The 17,521-nt window shown below is 51.0% G+C and overlaps 1 protein-coding gene across 3 annotated transcripts in view; it reads left to right on the forward strand.

Annotated features, from left to right (window-relative positions):
• The window catches only part of CFAP100 (cilia and flagella associated protein 100), a 41,471-nt gene that overhangs the window by 7,116 nt on the left and 16,834 nt on the right, over nucleotides 1-17,521 (forward strand). For 2 of the 3 annotated variants that reach the window (XM_038003445.2, XM_007985513.3), the window contains exons 3-10: nucleotides 5,878-5,958; nucleotides 12,776-12,870; nucleotides 15,007-15,199; nucleotides 15,896-15,963; nucleotides 16,046-16,209; nucleotides 16,521-16,601; nucleotides 17,084-17,265; nucleotides 17,427-17,468. In XM_038003445.2, coding sequence (XP_037859373.1) covers nucleotides 5,878-5,958; nucleotides 12,776-12,870; nucleotides 15,007-15,199; nucleotides 15,896-15,963; nucleotides 16,046-16,209; nucleotides 16,521-16,601; nucleotides 17,084-17,265; nucleotides 17,427-17,468 — 906 coding nt within the window. Of the gene's footprint in view, nucleotides 1-5,877; nucleotides 5,959-12,775; nucleotides 12,871-14,274; nucleotides 14,382-15,006; nucleotides 15,200-15,895; nucleotides 15,964-16,045; nucleotides 16,210-16,520; nucleotides 16,602-17,083; nucleotides 17,266-17,426; nucleotides 17,469-17,521 lie in introns of those variants that run through there. The other variant, XM_038003447.2, reaches the window with a different exon arrangement.

Raw genomic sequence — 17,521 nt, forward strand, 5'->3', positions numbered from 1 at the left:
CATGGCACCTTCAAGGCAGCATCCCCAGCCACACCTGACCCTGAGAAAGTGCCCACAGCTGTGACTGGGCGGATGCTGAGTGAGCACGCATCACCCTGTGTCCCAGCCCAGAGACGGCCAGAGTCCTTCCATCACGGTGCCCAAGCACTGCTCTGCAGCCCCTGGTGGGCACTCCGAGGAGACCTGGCCACTGTCTGGCACCATCACTAACCCAGTCCTGGGAGTGGTGAGGGATGGGACAGACATGGCTCCTGCTGGTTTAAAACACAGGTTTTATTATTGCTCGGTGTGGTGAGGTCAAAAGAGCAGGAGATGACTGCCACTGGATAAATGGCTGCTTACTCACAGATCCCTAGGACAGAGGGGCTGCACCACGCAGGGCTGTGTGGGGGAAGCTGCAGGGTCAGCCAGGAAGCTGAGGGAGAGGGGGATGTGGTCAGGAGCCTCCACTATGCAATCACAGGAAGGAAGCAGGTGAGGGAGCAGGTATAGGACTGATTTGCAAGAATAGTTTTGGGGTTCTAGGGCACGGGGCTGCCCCTGGTTGTCTGTTGGTGGCTCTGCGGGGAGATGGCAGGGATCAGTGGTCTTGAGAGTGAGAGACTGATAGAGGCTTTGGGTGGGATGTGGGCTCTGGATTGGGTGCTTTGCATTTGAAAGGTGTGCTCTGGGCAAGTCATTTTCTATCTCCAGGGATTGGCTAATCCTAGGGGGAGGGGAGGGAAGGGAAGGTCCTCTAGGCTCAGGAAGGCCCCAGAGGTCAAAGCATCTAACTGAGAAGGTAAAAGGCATGGTTAATATGCCTGCCCTCCAGGAGTTTACTGCCTGGGGGGTCAGGGGTGGGGGGTGCAGTCCAGACTTGCTGTGGGAGTCCAGGTAGGGGCAATCACAGAGAACCAGCAAATAGGGTGCAGGTGGCAGGGGTGGCTGGGCCCAGTGCTCCTCAGGAGAGAGTCTGTGGGATCTGGCGACTGACTGAGATCAGGTATGGAATGAGGGAGAAGAGGGCGTTGGGGATGCCTTGTCTCCTCAGTGACACCTGTGCATCACAGTGCTGTTTGCTGAGATGGCCAAGGCCAGGGGTGGAGCAGGTTCCGCAGGAGGGGGAAGGCCAGGAGCTCAGTTGGCGATGTGTGAGTGTCAGTGTCCAGTGGGAAACTCCCGGCCGAGACTCTGAAGAGGCTGCTGTGGATGGAGGCCCAGAGTTCAGGAGAGTGGGTGGAAACATGAGGGCATCAGCAAATCCACTGGGGCTGGAACTGAAGCCATGGGCACTGGTGAGGCACCTAGGAGGAAAGGAGAGAGAATGGCCCAGGACACAGCCCAAAAGACTCCGATGGATAGACGATACAGGGACCTTCTGATGTTCGGAACTCGTGTCACATGAATGGAGTGCCCAGTCGAGTGTATTTTATCTTTTTTTTTTTCTGAGACAGGGTCTCACTCTGTCACCCAGGCAGGAGTGCAGTGGTGCAATCTCGGCTCACTGCAATCTCCACCTCACCAGTTCAAGTGATCTTCCCGCCTCAGCCTCCAGAGTAGCTGGGATTGCAGGTGCACCATCATGCCTGGCTAATTATTGTATTTTTAGTACAGATAGGGTTTTGCCATATTGGCCAGGCTGTTGTTGGACTCCTGGCCTCAAGTAATCCGCCTGCCTCGGCCTCCCAAAGTGCTGGGATTACACGCGTGAACCACCGCACCTGGCCTATTTTATCCTTTTTTATGAGAAAGTTTCACAACCAGTTCATTCTTTTCCTATTTCTCCTGAATTATTATAAAAGTAGACTTATACCTTAATAGAGACTTTTTAAGTTAAAAAATTAAATCATGTTAAAATACTAGAAGAAAACACAATATTTTTTTCTAAAAAATATTTAAACTTCAGTGGCAGATGCCTTTCTAAACAAGACACTAAACCCCAAAGCATTTCTTTAAGTGAAAGTTTAATTTCCATACAAGGAAAATGAATGATAAAGTCAAATTAGCTGAAGGAGAATTATTTTCAGCATATATGACAAATAAGCCAGTGTCCATCAATATAATAGATGAAGGTTCTCAAGAATCATCTAGAAACTAGAACACTTCAGTAGAGAAATGGGCAAAGGATACTAACAGAATGAGGCAAGAAGATGGATAATTAACATCCGAAAAGACACACAGTTTCTTCCGAATTAAGAAATGCAAATGAAAGCTGAGATGCCCTTTGTGACCTGTTAGAGTGACAGTTTCTGGTGTAGGGAAAGCAGTCCCACTAAAGTTGGTGATGAGAGAGTATCAAGCTAAAATAACCAAAAGAGTCAGAATCATGTTTAGAGTTTCTCCAAGCACAAAGTTGAGGACAGGTCACCGGTAATCAGAGATCCAGAGAATGAAAGTCCATGTTCCAAAGTATAGAAGTTTAAGATTGTTTATCTAGACAAAGCTTTGGGAAGTTTAGCAGAATTTCAGCATCCTTCTATGGAAGGCTGCATGCACATTACAAGGATCTGACTTGCTAAGGGATCCTTTTCTCTCTGGACAGGTATATTTATCATTCCACACTGCAGATGCAACTATCATGGGGTCCTGGGTGCCATCTGCTCTGAATTAGGTATGGGACAATAAAGAGGCAGTTAATCTGTAACAAAGTCTAGTGATTGGAAGTGGGAGTTCTGGTGTCCGGTCTCCCAGTCATTCACAGAGCAGGAACAATGAGGTTTTGTTTCTGAGATGGTCTCGCTCTGTCACCCAGGCTGGAGTGCAGTGGTGCAATCTTGACTCACTGCAACCTCCGGAGGAGGGTTACTCCCTAAGAAGCAGAACTGCAAACAGGTTATGTACGTCAGGTGCCACGGCTTAACTTCCTCCTTGGCCTAATAAATTTAGAGCATTCTGAAATTTTATTTTATAAGAGTAACCATTACAAAAATTCAGAAATTGCAAAAGATGTTAGAAAAAAACCCCAGGGTCCTCCGAGGAACTTGGCTAAGTATGGATGAGACTTGTGCGTGAACAGATGAATTTTCTTTTTTTCTCTTTTTTTTTTTTTTTTTTTTGAGACAGAGTCTCTCTCTGTCACTCAGGCTGGAGTGCAGTGGCGCGATCTCGACTCACTGCAACCTCCACCTCCCGGGTTCAAGTGATTCTCCTGCCTCAGTTTCCTGAGTAGTTGGGATTATAGGCATGCACCACCACGCCTGGCTTATTTTTGTACTTTTAGTAGAGACGGGGTTTCACCATGTTGGTCACGCTGGTCTCAAACTCCTGACCTTGTGATCCATCCGCCTTGGCCTCCCAAAGTGCTGGGATTACAGGCGTGAGCCCCCGTGCCCAGCCTTTTTTTTTTTTTTTTTTTTTTGAAACAGAGTATTGCTGTGTCACCCAGGCTGGAGTGCAGTGGCACGATCTCAGCTCACTGCAACCTCCACCTTCTGGGTTCAAGTAATTCTCCTGCCTCAGCCCAAGTAGCTGGAACTACAGGCGCACACCACCACGCCCGGCTAATTTTTGTATTTTTAATAGAGACATGGTTTCACTACATTGGCCAGGATGGTCTCAATCTCCTGACCTTATGATCCACCCACCTCAGCCTTCCCACTGGGATTACAGGCATGAGCCACTGCACCCAGCCACAGATGAACTTCCTTTCAAGTCTTAAAATTGTGATAAAATACACATAACATTGACCATCTTAACTATATTTAAATGTATGGTTCAGTGGCATTGAGCACATTCACATTGCTGTGCGACCATCACCACCCTCCATCTCATAACTCTTCTCATGGCCAAACTGAACCTCCATCCCCACTGAACACTAACTCCCCATTCCCCCTCCCCTAGCCCTGGTGACCACGGTTCTACTTAGTCTCTGAATGCTCTAGGGACCTCCTGTGAGTGGCAGCATACAGCATTTGTCCTTTGGGGCTGGCTTGTTTCACTAAGTATAATGTCCATAAGGTTCATTTCCGTTTTTGTGTGTAAGCAGGTGAGTTTTTTAGTGAAAAAGCAAGGGCATATAAGTGTATGTTCTTTTGCCAAAGAAACAGGTAAAAAAAACAGTGCATAAAATACTTCTAGTCAGATCTGCAAAAATCTTGGCCGGGCACAGGGGCTCACACCTATAATCCCAGAACTTTGGGAGGCCAAGGCAGGTGGATCACCTGAGGTCAGGAGTTCGAGACCAACCTGGCCAACATAGTGAAACCCCATATCTACAAAAAATACAAAAATAAGCTGGGCATGGTGGTGCACACCTGTAGTCCCAGCTACTTGGGAGGCTGAGGCAGAAGAATCGCTTGAACCTGGGAGGTGGAGGTTGCAGTGAGCTGAGATTGTGCTACTGCACTCCAGTCTGGACAACAGAGCAAGGCGCCATCTCAAAAATAAAATAAAATAAAATAAAATAAATATATAGGTATCAAAAGCTTCAGGTGAGGCTATTTCATCATATCAATACATCAAACCTGTGTTGTTTGAAATACGTGCTATATATGTGCATTGCTCTTTCATTCTTTCTTGTTTTAGAGACAGGGTCTCACCCTGTCACCTAGGCTGGAGTGCAGTGGCATGATCATGGTTCACTGCAGCATCAACCTCCTGGGCTCAAGGGAACCTCCCCCTCAGCCTCCCTAGAAACTGGGACCTCATCTAGATCCGTTGCTTTTTCATTTCTAATAGCCTTTTGGTTTGTGTGGTTTGGGTTTTGGTCTATTTAAATAACAGTGGTATCTTCTGATATATATGATATGGTTAATTAAATTCTACCTGGAAATCTAACCACATGCCTACTAAGAGAGTTAGAGGACAATCATGGTTCAGCAGCCAAGCCCCTGAGTTCTCCCCAGCCTCACCCCTCCCAACCGCCTCTGCCTCCCCGACTATACATTATGGATTCTGCGTGGCCCTGAAGCCCTCTGAGTTTCAGCCTAGGCCTGTCCTTCCCACCTGTCCCACAAGACTCCCACCATCTTCCTCACTCTTCCCTCACCCCATGACCATCTGCTCAGGGCCCAGGCCTTGGTATCAGAGCCCCACCTCAAGAGAAGCCCTGTCTTCCTGCTCACTGTTTCACTCGGGGACCACACAGCCCCTCCCCCATCCCACCCCAGGAGGACTGGCACCCTGAGCAGCCCACCAGAGACCATGTCTGGCAGTCCCTGTCCCTCAGGCACTGACCAGGATCTCCAAGCTACAGAGGATTCCTGGGTGGGAATGGAGGAGGTGTCAGGCCACGTGCCTCCTTCCCTATGGGTATTGGTTGAAGAGAACTGCAAGGCACTGGGGACCCAGCAGTAACACCTGAGTAGTCACCTGAAGAAGCAGGGTGCTGGGGAGCCCACCCCGGACGGGGAGGAGACTTGCTGGCCTTGGGGAGAAAATCAGCTGTAGCTTCCAGGCAGCACAACTCCAGTTTCCTAGCTTGGTCAGAAGGGTCACTCCTCACAGTGGGATAGGGGTGGGAGCTCCCTGAGGAGGTGGGGTCTTAGGGTCCTCCATCCAAGTCCTGCAGGAAGCCCCTAAGGCAAGGCACTGGCCAGGCCAGGGTCAGAGGCTTGGGGTCATTGTCCTCCCTGGGTCCCAGTATGTCCATCTGTAAAACAGCCTTGCACTGCTACTCTTAAGGCACACACTGAAGGATGGGAAAGGGGAGGCACAAAACATCTGTGCACCAGGCACAGGTGCTAGGGAATTCCCAGGCTATTTTCTTGCACAATTCTCACAACTTCCCAGCAAAGTCAGTGTGATCGTCTGGGACCTAGAGCCCTCAGTCTCACAGAGGAGGGAGTTGACGCTGAACCCTTGTGTGTCTGAGACATTCCCCACCTCAGGCTGTGTTCACAGTTCTCATGGGCCAGGGGAGTCACTGCTGTGGCCCTCACTTTTGTGTCTCCTCAGAGAACAGCCTGGAATCCGTGAACATCAGCTCTTCCTCAAGTGCTGAAGAGAACCCAAAGAAACAGGCAAAAAAAACCAAAGGTAACCTTCAAGCTGGGAGGCTAAAGTCCAAGTTGGCAGGAGGCAACTCCTCTCCCTCTGCCCACAGACCCCCTCAGACCAGGTCTTGAGAGCTAAGGGCAGAAGGAAATGCTTCTCTTTCCATTAGGAATTGGATTACAGAGACTTGAAATAACAGGCACGTAAACAAAGTAAGACTTATTGCTCCCTCTATTAATGAGAAATGTGGGAGGGAATGCAGGCTTTCCTGAGGCTCCATAAACAGCAGTTCCATAAAACCTTTCAGGTGACCAAGTCCCCAAGTCTCTCTGCTCCACCAGAAAGGAATTAGGGCTTTCAACCACAAGATTGTCTCATGCTCACAAAGTGGCTGCTGCAGCTCCAGCCTCAGCACATCTGATTCCAGGCAGCGAAAGGAACAAAGGGAAGGGCAAAACTACCCTCCAGCCAACTTAGCCTTCTAGGGGAAAGGATTCTTCCCCAAAGTCCCAAGCAGCAATGTCTTCCCACATTCCAGCAGCTAAATTTGCCATATGGCCATCAGGATCTACAAGGAGGGCACACTGCTGCCACTGTTAGGAGGAAGGAGGGCAGGCAGCTAGCTAGCTGCATGTACCTCACCCTGGTAGCCCTGCACAGGGCATCGCCACCTCCTGCACTGTGGCTCTGACCTCCCTTGCCTGGACTCCCTGCTGTCTCCCACTCTGCCCCTGGGCTAACAGACCAGTCTGGTCCTTCCGCTGAGGTCTGCAGATGTGAGCATTTCTCCCAGCCTGTGCTCCATGGCCCAGGCTCCCACTCCTCTCCCCACCACATTTCCTCTCTTTTATTATTATGGAATTATAAAATGAAAATTCAAACATGTCCAGATGTAGAGATTGGAGCTAGTGAGCCTCACAGGCCCACCACCAGGTTCTGCCACTGACTCAAATGTGCCCATTTGCTTCCTCTGTCCTTTCCCTCTTTTTCTTTGCTAGGATATTTTAAAGTAAAATCCAGACATGTCATTTCATCTACCTCAGTGTGCACTTCTCAACAAGAGGGGTGTTTCCGTACAAACCCAAGCACCATCACCACACCTGACAAAGTGAACCAGCCCAACCCACGGTCAGACTGGCCCAGTTATCTCAGAAACATCTTCTGTAGAAGATTCGTTCTAATCAGGATTCAAAGGAGACCTGAGCTCCTTCAGTCTCTGTGAATCTAGCAGCCCCTTTCCTGGCCCATCCCATCACTCTCTGGCCTTTGACTTGTTGAGCAGTGGTGTCGCCTCTCCTGCAGCAGGGCCCAGTGTCCCCATTCTGCATTTGTGTGTCTGCTTCCTGATGCTGGCACTGGGACTGCTTCTCTGTGCCCATCCTTCCTGCCCTTGGACATTAGCCCCAGGTGCTTGACTAGATCCTGGCTCCCCTTGGTCATGAGGCTCTTCTCATGGGCAGAGGCAGCACCCGCATCTGCTGTGGATGCAGAGGCACGGGAGGGAGAGAGACCTGGGGGTGAGCACCTGACCCTCCACACAAACTATCACAGCAGCCATTCACGCAGTCACCCATCTATCCCTTTGTTTTTTTTGAGACAGGGTCTCACTGTCACCCAGGCTGGGGTGCAGTGGTTCGATCACAGCTCACTGCAGCCTCAGCCTCCTGGGTTCAAGCGATCCTCCTGCTTCAGCCTGCCGGGTGGCTGGGACAACAGGTGCGCACCACCACACCTGGCTCATTTTTGTATTTTTTGTAGACAGGGTTTCACCATATTGCTTTGGCTGGTCTCAAACTCCTGGGCTCAATCAGTGCTTTGGCCTCGGCCTCCCAAAGTGCTAGGATTACAGGCATGAGCTACTGCACCTGGCCCAGTTTGTGAGTTTTGACAAATGTGTACAACGTGTTTCCTCCGCCCTATGAAGATCTAGACCATTTCCATCTCCCCAGAAATTATCCTTCCCTGAGAGACAGCCACTCTTCAGCTATCCCCACCAAACCACTGACCCTCCTCTCCAGCCTCCTGTAAATGGAATCACACACTCTCTAGCCTTTCAGTTTCAGCTTTTGCTCAATATCCAGTCTGTGAGAGGCATCCACATTGCTGCACCTAGCCAGAGTCCCTTCTGTGCATATGCCAAGCATTTATTCTTTCTATTGCTGGTGAACATTTGGGTTGTTTCCAGTTTTTACAAATAATACTGCTATGAAGTCTCGTACATGTCACTGTGGGAACATAAGCACTTGCATCTCCTGGGTACACACCCAAGAGTGGAATTGCTGGTTGTGTGTTTAACTTTACTGGATAAATGAAGTTTTCCAGAGGGACTGTACCAATTCCCAGTCCCACCAACAGGCATACGACTTCCAGTTGCTCTGTGTCCTCTCCACCCCACTTGGGACACTGTCGATCCTTTTAATATGACTTTGTCCTCTGTGTATATGTTAGTGTCTCATATTTCCTGGTAACCCAGGAGGGCCATTCCCTTTTCACATGGTTCTGGGTCATTTGATGATTCTGTGTTGGGACGTACCTGTTTCCATCTTCTGCCCACTTGTCTGTTGCACTGCCTGTTTATTTTAATGACTTATCGGAGCTCTTTACTGGGTAGAAGTCACTTGCTGGTTCTAAGGATGACAGATATATTCTCCCACTCCTGGAACTGCCTTTTACTCTCTGCGCGGTGCTAAAAGGCACCAATAAAAAGTTCCTGGCTGGGCACAGTGGCTCACCCCTGTAATCCCAGAACTTTGGGAGGCCGAGGCAGGTGGATTACCTAGGATCAGGAGTTTGAGATCAGCCTGAACAATACGATGAAACCTCGTCTCTACTAAAACTATAAAAATTAACTGGGTGTGGTGGTGGGCACCTGTAGTCCCAGCTACTCAGGAGGCTGAGACAGGAGAATTGCTTGAACTCAGGAGGCGGAGGTTGCAGTGGGCCAAGATCATGCTACTGCACTCCAGCCTGGGCAAAAGAACAGGACGCCATCTCAAAAAAAAAAAAAAAAACTTCCTAATTTTAGTGTAGTTCAGTTTCATGTAGCTCAATCGTTTCTTCGTTATGGCTTTTAGTGTCTTATTTTAAAACTCTTTAGTGACCCCCAAGGTCATGATATCCTCTGATTGTGTCTTCTACAACTTTTTGTTTTACTTTCACAATAAGACCTACAAACCACATCTTAATTGACCTAATTGTAACCATTTCATTTGTAGATTCCTTTGGGTTTTCTACTAAACAATCATGCCACCTTGAATGGCATTATTTTCTCTTCCTTTGTGATCCTTATACCTTCTCTGCCTTTCTTTTTTTCTTTTTGAAACAGGGTCTCACTCTGCCACCCAGGCTGGAGTGCAGTGGTGCCATCTCGGCTCACTGCAGGCTCGACCTCCTGGGTTCAAGTGATCCTCCCACTCAGCCTCCCAAAGTGCTGGCATTCCAGGCATGAGCCACCATATCCAACCTTTTTATTCCTTTTTCTTGAATCACTCCTCCAGTGAGGACCCTCATTTTAATGCAGAATAGCAATGTCAAGACCAGGCATCCTTGCCTTGCTCCTGGTCTGATCCTACATGGGTGGAGGGACATTCAGTATCTCATCTGAAGGTTTCTTGTAGATATCTGTATTTATTTCCTATTGCTGCTGTGACAAATCACCACAAACTCAAAGGTTTAGAACAGCACAAATAGCTCATCTTACAGTTCTGGAAGTCAGAAGTCCTGTAGGACTAAACCAAAGCATTGGCAGGGCTGCCTTCCTCCTGGAGGCTGGGAGAAAAACCCATCTTCCTGCCTTTTCCAACCTCTAGGCGTGGCCGCCTGCATGGCTTGGCTCAAGCCTCTCACTCTGTCTTCGAAGGTAGCAGCACAGTTTGTTGAGAGTTTTTATCATAAAGGGGTGCTGAATATTGTCGAATGCTTTTTCTGCATCTTTTGATATGATCATGTAGTTTTTGTTTTTAATTCTGTTCATGTGATGTATCACATATATTGACTTGTGTATGCTGAACCATGTCCACATCCCTGGGATGGAACCCAATTGATCATGATGAATTATATTTCTGATGTGCTGTTGGATTCAGTTAGCTAATGTTTTGTTGAGGATTTTTGCATTTATGTTCGTTAGGGAAATTGATCTGTAGTTTTTTGTTTTGTTTTGTTTTGTTTTTTTGTCCTTTCCTGGTTTTGGTATCAGGGTGATACTGGTTTGATTCTATGAGCATCTCTTCTTTCTCAATATTTTGGAATCGTTTTAGTAGGATTGGTACCAATCTTTCTTTGAATGTCTGGTAGAATTCAGCTGTGAAGCCGTCTGCTTTTGGGCTTTTTTTTGTTGGCAATGTTTAAATTACGGATTCAATCTCACTACTTGTTACTGGTCTGTTCAGGGTTTCTATTTCTTCCTGATTTAATCTAGGAGAGTTGTATGTTTCCAGGAATTTACCAGTTTCCTCTAGGTTTTCTGTTTGTGCACATACATGTTCGTAGTAGTCTCGAATGATCTTTTGTATTTCTGTGGTGGTGGATGAATATCTCCAGTTTCATTTCTAATTGAGTTTATTTGGATCTTCTCTCTTCTTCTCTTGGTTAATCTGGCAAGTGGTCTAAACCAATTTCATTTTTTTCAAAGAACCAGGGTTTTGTTTCATTTATCCTTTGTATTTCCTTTGTTTCCATTTCATTTAGTTCTGGTCTGATATTTGCTATTTCTTTTCTGCTGGGTTTGGATTTAGTTTGTTCTTGTTTCTCTAGTTCCTTGAGGTGTGACATGAGGTTGTCAATTTGCGCTCTCTCAGACTTTCTGACGCAGGCAGTTAACACTATGAACTTTCCTCTTGGGACTGTTTTTCTGTGTCCCGGAGGTTTTGATAACTTACCTCATTATTATTCAATTCAAAGAATTTTTAAATTTCCATTTTGATTTCCTTGTTAACCCAGATGTCACTCAAGAGCAGATTATCTATTTCTGTGTGTTTCTATCACATTACTCCACCTTGGCTTCTCTTCCTGCACTCCTCGTTCTGCCCCAACCCTCCTGCCTCCCAATTACAAGGACCCCCGTGGTTACACTGGGCCCACCCGGACATGCCGGGACACCCCAGGATCCTTAACTCAATCACATCTGCAAAGGCCCTTTCGCCACAGAAGGTGACACTCTCACAGGTTTGGGGATTAGGACACGGGCATCTTTGGGGGCTGTTACTCAGCCAAAGCATAATACCCTTTATCAGATTTGGGGGTTCCCTTCTATTCTTAGTTGCTAAGAGTTTTATTCAAAAATAAGCTTTGAATTTTATCAAATAATTTTACTGCATCTCTTGAAATGATTGTATCATTTCCTGTTTTGTTCTGTTAATGGAAGGCATTACATTGATTGGCTTAAAAACATTCAACCAGCTCTGCATTTTTGGAATGATTCACCTCAAATGACTGCCATTTTTGGGGCGGGCTCATCTTCATCTAAACACGTCAATCATCTTCACATGAATTCTGACCACTCCCAAGTCACCAGACTGCAGGTGCAGTGCCTGACTTCTTAAGCCAGTCTCCCCATAGCTACTTACAGTTACGGGACCTTGGCAGAGTATCTGACTGCTCCAAGCCTCAGTTCCTCACAGGTAAAATGGGAGTAACCATAATTCCCACCTCCTTGGGCGGTCAGGAACATTAAATCATGGAAAGTCCCCAGTCTTTCCCATGGCAAGTGCTGGGTGCTTCCTAGCTATCCATTTGCTTTTGTGATGGGGACATGGGATGGGCCACCCATATGTGCTCATCGCCAGTTTGGGAGCATAAAGAATTTTACTTCTCTGCCCCTGTGATCAAGCACCAGGTCCCACGATTCCTAATTGAGGGCAAACACCTCTGCCCTGGTTGAGTTGCTGGACAGGAACAGGGAGTGAGAGCAAGTGCAGATTGGGAAGGTGAAGCAAGTGCTTGGCAGTTCCTCCACCAGCTGCCTGTGTCCCAGTGTCTGCCACCCAGAGCCTTGAAGCCTCACACTGTTCTCCATGCCCTTGTCCCAGCAGCTGTGCCAGGCTGCACCTCCTCACCCCATCCCACCCGCCTGCCCTCTCCCAGACCTTCCTAACAACTTCTGTGACACCAGAGCCACCCTCCCTGTCTTCCAGAGCTGTACTGGAGTTTTACATTTGTTTTCTAACGTTTCTGGGGGGTTGGTGTTGGGCTGGCGGGGAAGGCAGCCCATGTGCTCAGTTTACCCTCTCCACCTGACTTCTTGGCTGCCTGAGGCTCACAGGGAGGCCTCTGGCATCAGCTCCGTCTCCGAATTGCAGTCAGCGTGTAGAATTATGAGTGGGACAAGAGTCCACCCTGCAAAGCAAACCTTCACAAGCCCCTCTCTGGGCCTCTGGTCCCTCCCGAGGTCTGAAGTACTTTGTTCTTGGCCTTCCCTGGGAGGACTGAGAGGCCTGAAAAGACAGATGCAAGTTCACCTGGAGGCCCACAGCAAGGGCCGTGAGTTCAGTGTCAGCAGACCCTGGTCACTAGGCCTATCACTGACAAACAGCAGGCTCAGCCTCCCTCCTCCATAAGGGAGACTCCAGAGGCCTGCAGTGAGGGCTGACTGAGGGCAGATGTGTGAGACAAGGCTGTGCTCACCAGCTCTCTTTCAGGTGCCAGGGACAGAAGCTCAACTTAAACCAGGTTAAACTACAGAGGTGCCTTTATGGAGCTGGAAGGTCCAGGGTTAGACTTTAAGCACAGCTGGATCCAGGAGAACCTTCCCACTCACTCATGCTTTTCCATGCTGGGCTGGGTGGGCAGTGGGGCCCCGGAGACACAGACCACTGCCTGGAAGAGCTGGCTCGCCTTTGCAGCGAGGTGTCTCCCTTTCCAGAGCATGGTCCTGACCCTTCGGCAAATCCTTTCCACTTGTCTGGGGATGTGGATTTCTTCTTGCTCAGAGATCAGGAGCGGAATAAGGCTCTCTCCGTGAGTATCCAGGACAGATGCCAGCACCTCCAGGAGCTTCCCTGCTCCCACTGCTTCCTGGAGTGGCCACATTGCCCTTCTCAGAGGAGCACTTTCCTCAGGTCCTTCTCATTCCAGAATAGTCAATGGCTCACCACTTCCTACAAAATCAGCTGGCTTGGCTCTCAGGACTCACAGTGTCCCACCCGTCTTCCCCTGTCTGTCACCACTCTTCTTGGGTCTCAGTCAGATAGACTTCTTGGGCTGCCGTGGCAACAGCCTCAGTCACCTCACCATCACTTCCAATGCCACCTACATGAAATGCCATCCCCTCCTGATACTCTCTGGGTCCTCCAAGGCCCAGCTCAGCCCTCACAGGCCCTCTCCCATCCCACAGGCACCCCCTATGCTCAGGCCTTGTGCCGTTCCTCTGGCTGGACTCCTGCAGGTCAGATCCGCACACAGAGTCACCCATGGCATACATACACATGCTCCCCCAGGTGCCTAGGGTCCCTGGACCAGCACCTACCCCACTCTTGCCCCATCTTCACCCCAGCCTGTCCTCTTGCTTTCCCAGCCCTGAGAGCTATGAGCCCGGAGTGGGGACAGCCCACTCTTGCTGCCTTAGGCACCTAGCCCTGCCCCACGTGCCAGGCATGGCAGCCTTCCCAGGGTCGCACCTGGGCTGCCCCACAGCCTCCATCCACCTCCCTCAGGGCTCAGCGTCTCAGGGATTCCTCACAGCCGTGGTTCCCAAGGCAGCAACAGCTACACTGGCATCTGCAGGGCATGGGTGGAGATGCACAGGCTTCAGCCTGCCCAGGCCTCCACATCAGAAACCAGGGCTGAGCCTGTGGGCTGTGATTCCTAGACTGACTGAGACCCAGAGATTCTCTGACCCACGCCTTGGCTACCCTACTGTATCTTCTCCAATGAGGCACTCGGTTTTCCTCTACACTCAAGCCCAGCCCTAGCTCAGGACCTCCCCTGCCTTCCACTAAGAGTCTCATCCAACACACTCTCTCCACCACACCAAACAGGGTCACGAAACGCCATATTCACCCACACAATAGGGTCAACGAACCACAACCTCACCCACCCAACAGGGTCACCAAACCATACCCTCCCCCACCCAGCAGGGTCTCCCACTCACAACCTCCCCTACCCAGCAGGTTTTCCCACTTACACCCTTCCCCACCCAGCAGGGTCTGACACTCACCACCACCACCTCCCACTCCCGACAGGGTCCCCCTCAGTCTGGCCCTGCCCTCAGTCAGCTGCCCAGTGTCTTCTAAAGGCCACCTTGTACCCTGAGGATCTAGTAGGTGACATTTTCCTGACTGCAGTGATGGGGACGTGCACTCCAGGGGCCTCAGGCTGGACCCATTTGCCTGGGTTCTTAGATGCTGTTTGTGTACCTGGTAGGTCCCAGCAGGAAACAGAAGTGACCCTAGAAAGTCCATATGAAGAGACTCCCGGGCCGATGCAGAAAAGTGGGAGAGGGTGTGGAGCTGGCAGGGGATATCCCTACCGTGAGAACCGGATGGCAAAAGGGACACGGGGCGGGGTGGGGATGTGGGGAGGTGAGTCCAGCCTTCCCCCTCCTCCGAGGGTTTTTTCCCAAGGGAGGGCTGGCTCGAAGCCACCCCTAGGCCGCACAGGAACTGGAGTGGGGTGGACAGCAGGTGGAGATGGCCACCAACGGTGACCTTCCAGCTAGGCTACACCCACTACACAGCCATAGTCTTCGGGAACCCCAGAGCCTCTAGGTTCCTTGCCCCTGGGCTGGTCATCAAAATATACGACTCTCACTTAAATGTGGATTTCGGATAAAATGAGACATCATCTTTTCGGGTGAGGGTGTCCCCTCTGTGGGTCTGGAGTACTCATTTGACCGGGCAGCCTGTGTTTAACCAGGGGACCCTGACTGGCGCCCTTCTCAGGGGCAACTGGCCTCCCCAACAGTTGCCCTGCCTGCTTGCCTGTCAGCCCGGGGCTGCTGTGTTCAGGCCCCCGTGTCCCCGCGCTGCCTAACTCCACGGGCATCCTCCCGCGCTCACGCGCAAACCCGCGTCCCAGGCCTCAGGCCCACGCGCCCCTAGGAGTGGACGCGGGTGGGGAGCCTGGGCCCCGCCCGACTTGGCCCGACGCCCCCAGGAGCGGCAGCAGCAGAAGACGATGCGAGTGCACGAGAAGATGACCTACTCCTCCAAAGTGTTGGCTAAGCACACCAGCTTGCGACGGCAGCTGCAGCTGGAGGACAAGCAGGAGGACCTGGAGGCGCGCACCGAGGCAGACCATCTGCGAGCCTTCCGCGACTACAATACCTGGAAGCTCACCTTGACCAAAGGTGCGTCCCTTCCGGCGCGGGGGAACCTGGGCCAGTGGCGCCCCACATCCGCGGCGCATGGGGCGCTTGGAACCTCGGTGCCACTCGGCTTGCACAGATGGGAAGTGCTTTGGAAAGGCCCGCCTTTTCTGTGTTTGGCCCCTCCAGGGGCGTCCCAAAGCTCTATTCCAGGACTGCAAGCCTAAAAGCTTTTCAATCCTAATAGGATAGTTCCCCACCTTATCCTTGGTTTCTCTTTCCTTGGCATCAGTTGCCGGAGCTGAAAGTAGGTGAGTACAATACAGTAAGATATTTTGCGAAAGAGACCACTTGCCTAACTTTTATTACAGCATATTGTTATAATTGTTCTATTTTTATGAGTCGTTATTATCTCTGACTGTGCCTAATTCATAGATCTAATATAACTCCATCACAGGTAGCTATGTGTGGGAAAAACTTAGAGAGGCGCAAGTCAGACACAGTAAGGACCTCCCACCTGGCCGGACTCTGGCCATGGAGAATGTAACATTTCAGGCAGAGCCTTCTCTTTTTGTGGAGACAGAGGACAAGAACACTCCCTTCCATGGTCCCGGTAATCACCTGGGCGTGGACGCAAAGCAGTGCCCAGCAGCCGGCGGAAGGCTCCTCTGCAGACCTGCCAGGCCCCTCCTCAGCCTGGGCTTCCCACTCCTGCTCACCTCCCTCTTCTTCCAGCAGAAAAGAATGTGGAGCCTGAGAACATGAGTGGCTACCTTAAGCAGAAGCGGCAAATGTTCCTCCTCCAGGTAGGTCCCGCAGCCCCCAGCTTGAGGGATGCTAGTAGGGGCTGGCCTGGGCCAGGCACCATGACCCCACTCTGGCCCCCAGTATACCCTGGATTGCAAACGGAGAGAGATCCAGCGGCTGGAGACACTGGCGACCAAAGAGGAGGCCAGGCTGCAGCAGGCCGAGAAGTCCCTGGAGAAGGATGCCGCCTTGTTCGACGAGTTCCTCAGGGAGAACGACTGCAGCTCCGTGCAGGCCATGAGAGCGTGAGCCTGCAGGCCCGAGGGGCTGGCTGGGCAATGCCGAACCCCCACTGTCCCTGAGCCTGTGCACACCCACTCATCCATCCCCTCACCCAGCCTCTGCCCCAGCCCCTACAAAACTTCTGGAAGCACCAAGGCTGGTCGGGAGCCAAGGGCAGGGGATACTACAGGCAAAAGGATTAACTGTGTGGCTCTCCAGCCCTGTCCGGAGCCTGGCACAACCCTGGGGCCTGTGGGTGGTGGGCTCACCCCTCTTTAATAGGCTGCCACTGGCCCCCTGCCCCCATCCCTCCTCCCCCACGCCCAACTCCTAGGGCTGAGAAGGAGACCAAAGCCAAGATAGAGAAGATCCTTGAAATCCGGGACCTCACCACCCAGATTGTTAATATCAAAAGGTGAGGTCAGAGGGCATGCTGGCCATTGACTGGTCCACCTCCTGGTCCCTCAGTCATTTTGCATGGCCAAAGGGAGCCTAGTGCCACGTGAACCTCATGGCTTTACCTCCCAGGGACTCAGTGCTTCCATAAGGTTGTTGCCCATTTATAGACGAGGGGAGTGAGACCAAGAGAGATTCAGTGACTCCCAAAGCTTCCACTTGGAGGCAGGCAGTTTGGCTCAAAGGCTCGCCCAGCTACAGCCTGAGAGAGGTGCGGTCTCCAGGGTGGAGAGGAACTTGCAAGTCACAAAAGGCTGTGACTCTGCTTGTTGCAGGGTGGGTGCCCATCTTCCAGCATGTGGCATTCCTGCACCTTTTCTCAAGGAAAACAAGGAGCCCACACAGACTTGGCCAGGATAGAGGTGTGGCCCCGGCATGGGGACCTCACTGTGGCAGAGGCTGACCTCCTCTTTCCCACCCCCCCACCCCACCCCGATGTAGTGATATCTCCAGATTTGAAGACACTCTGCAGCATTACAAGGTCTACAAGGATTTCCTATACAAGCTGTCGCCCAAGGAGTGGCTTGAAGAACAGGAAAAGAAACACTTGTTTCTCAAAAAGGCCAAGGAGGTCTCCGAGGCTTCCAAAGACGGCAGTGTTAACTCCACACCAGGGGACAAAGGTAGCAGAAAAGAGAATGTGGGTACCCATGTGGGCTCTGCCAGTGGCCCACTGAGACCCGGAGCCCAGCTGGCAGGTTACCTGCAGGCATCTGGGCCACGTGGCATCACTGAAGCTTGGCTGCAGCTGAGGCCATCGGGACCCCCCCTTTGCTTCCTGCAGGACCAGGGATCAAGGGCAAGGCGAGCTCTGTGTGGGCCAAAGGTGAGCTGCCGCCCCCAGCCTGAGGAGCCCGGCTCCGCCCTGCACAGGGTTCA

The sequence above is a fragment of the Chlorocebus sabaeus genome, chromosome 22 (genome assembly GCF_047675955.1).
Source record: "Chlorocebus sabaeus isolate Y175 chromosome 22, mChlSab1.0.hap1, whole genome shotgun sequence".
Taxonomy (NCBI): Eukaryota; Metazoa; Chordata; class Mammalia; order Primates; family Cercopithecidae; genus Chlorocebus; species Chlorocebus sabaeus.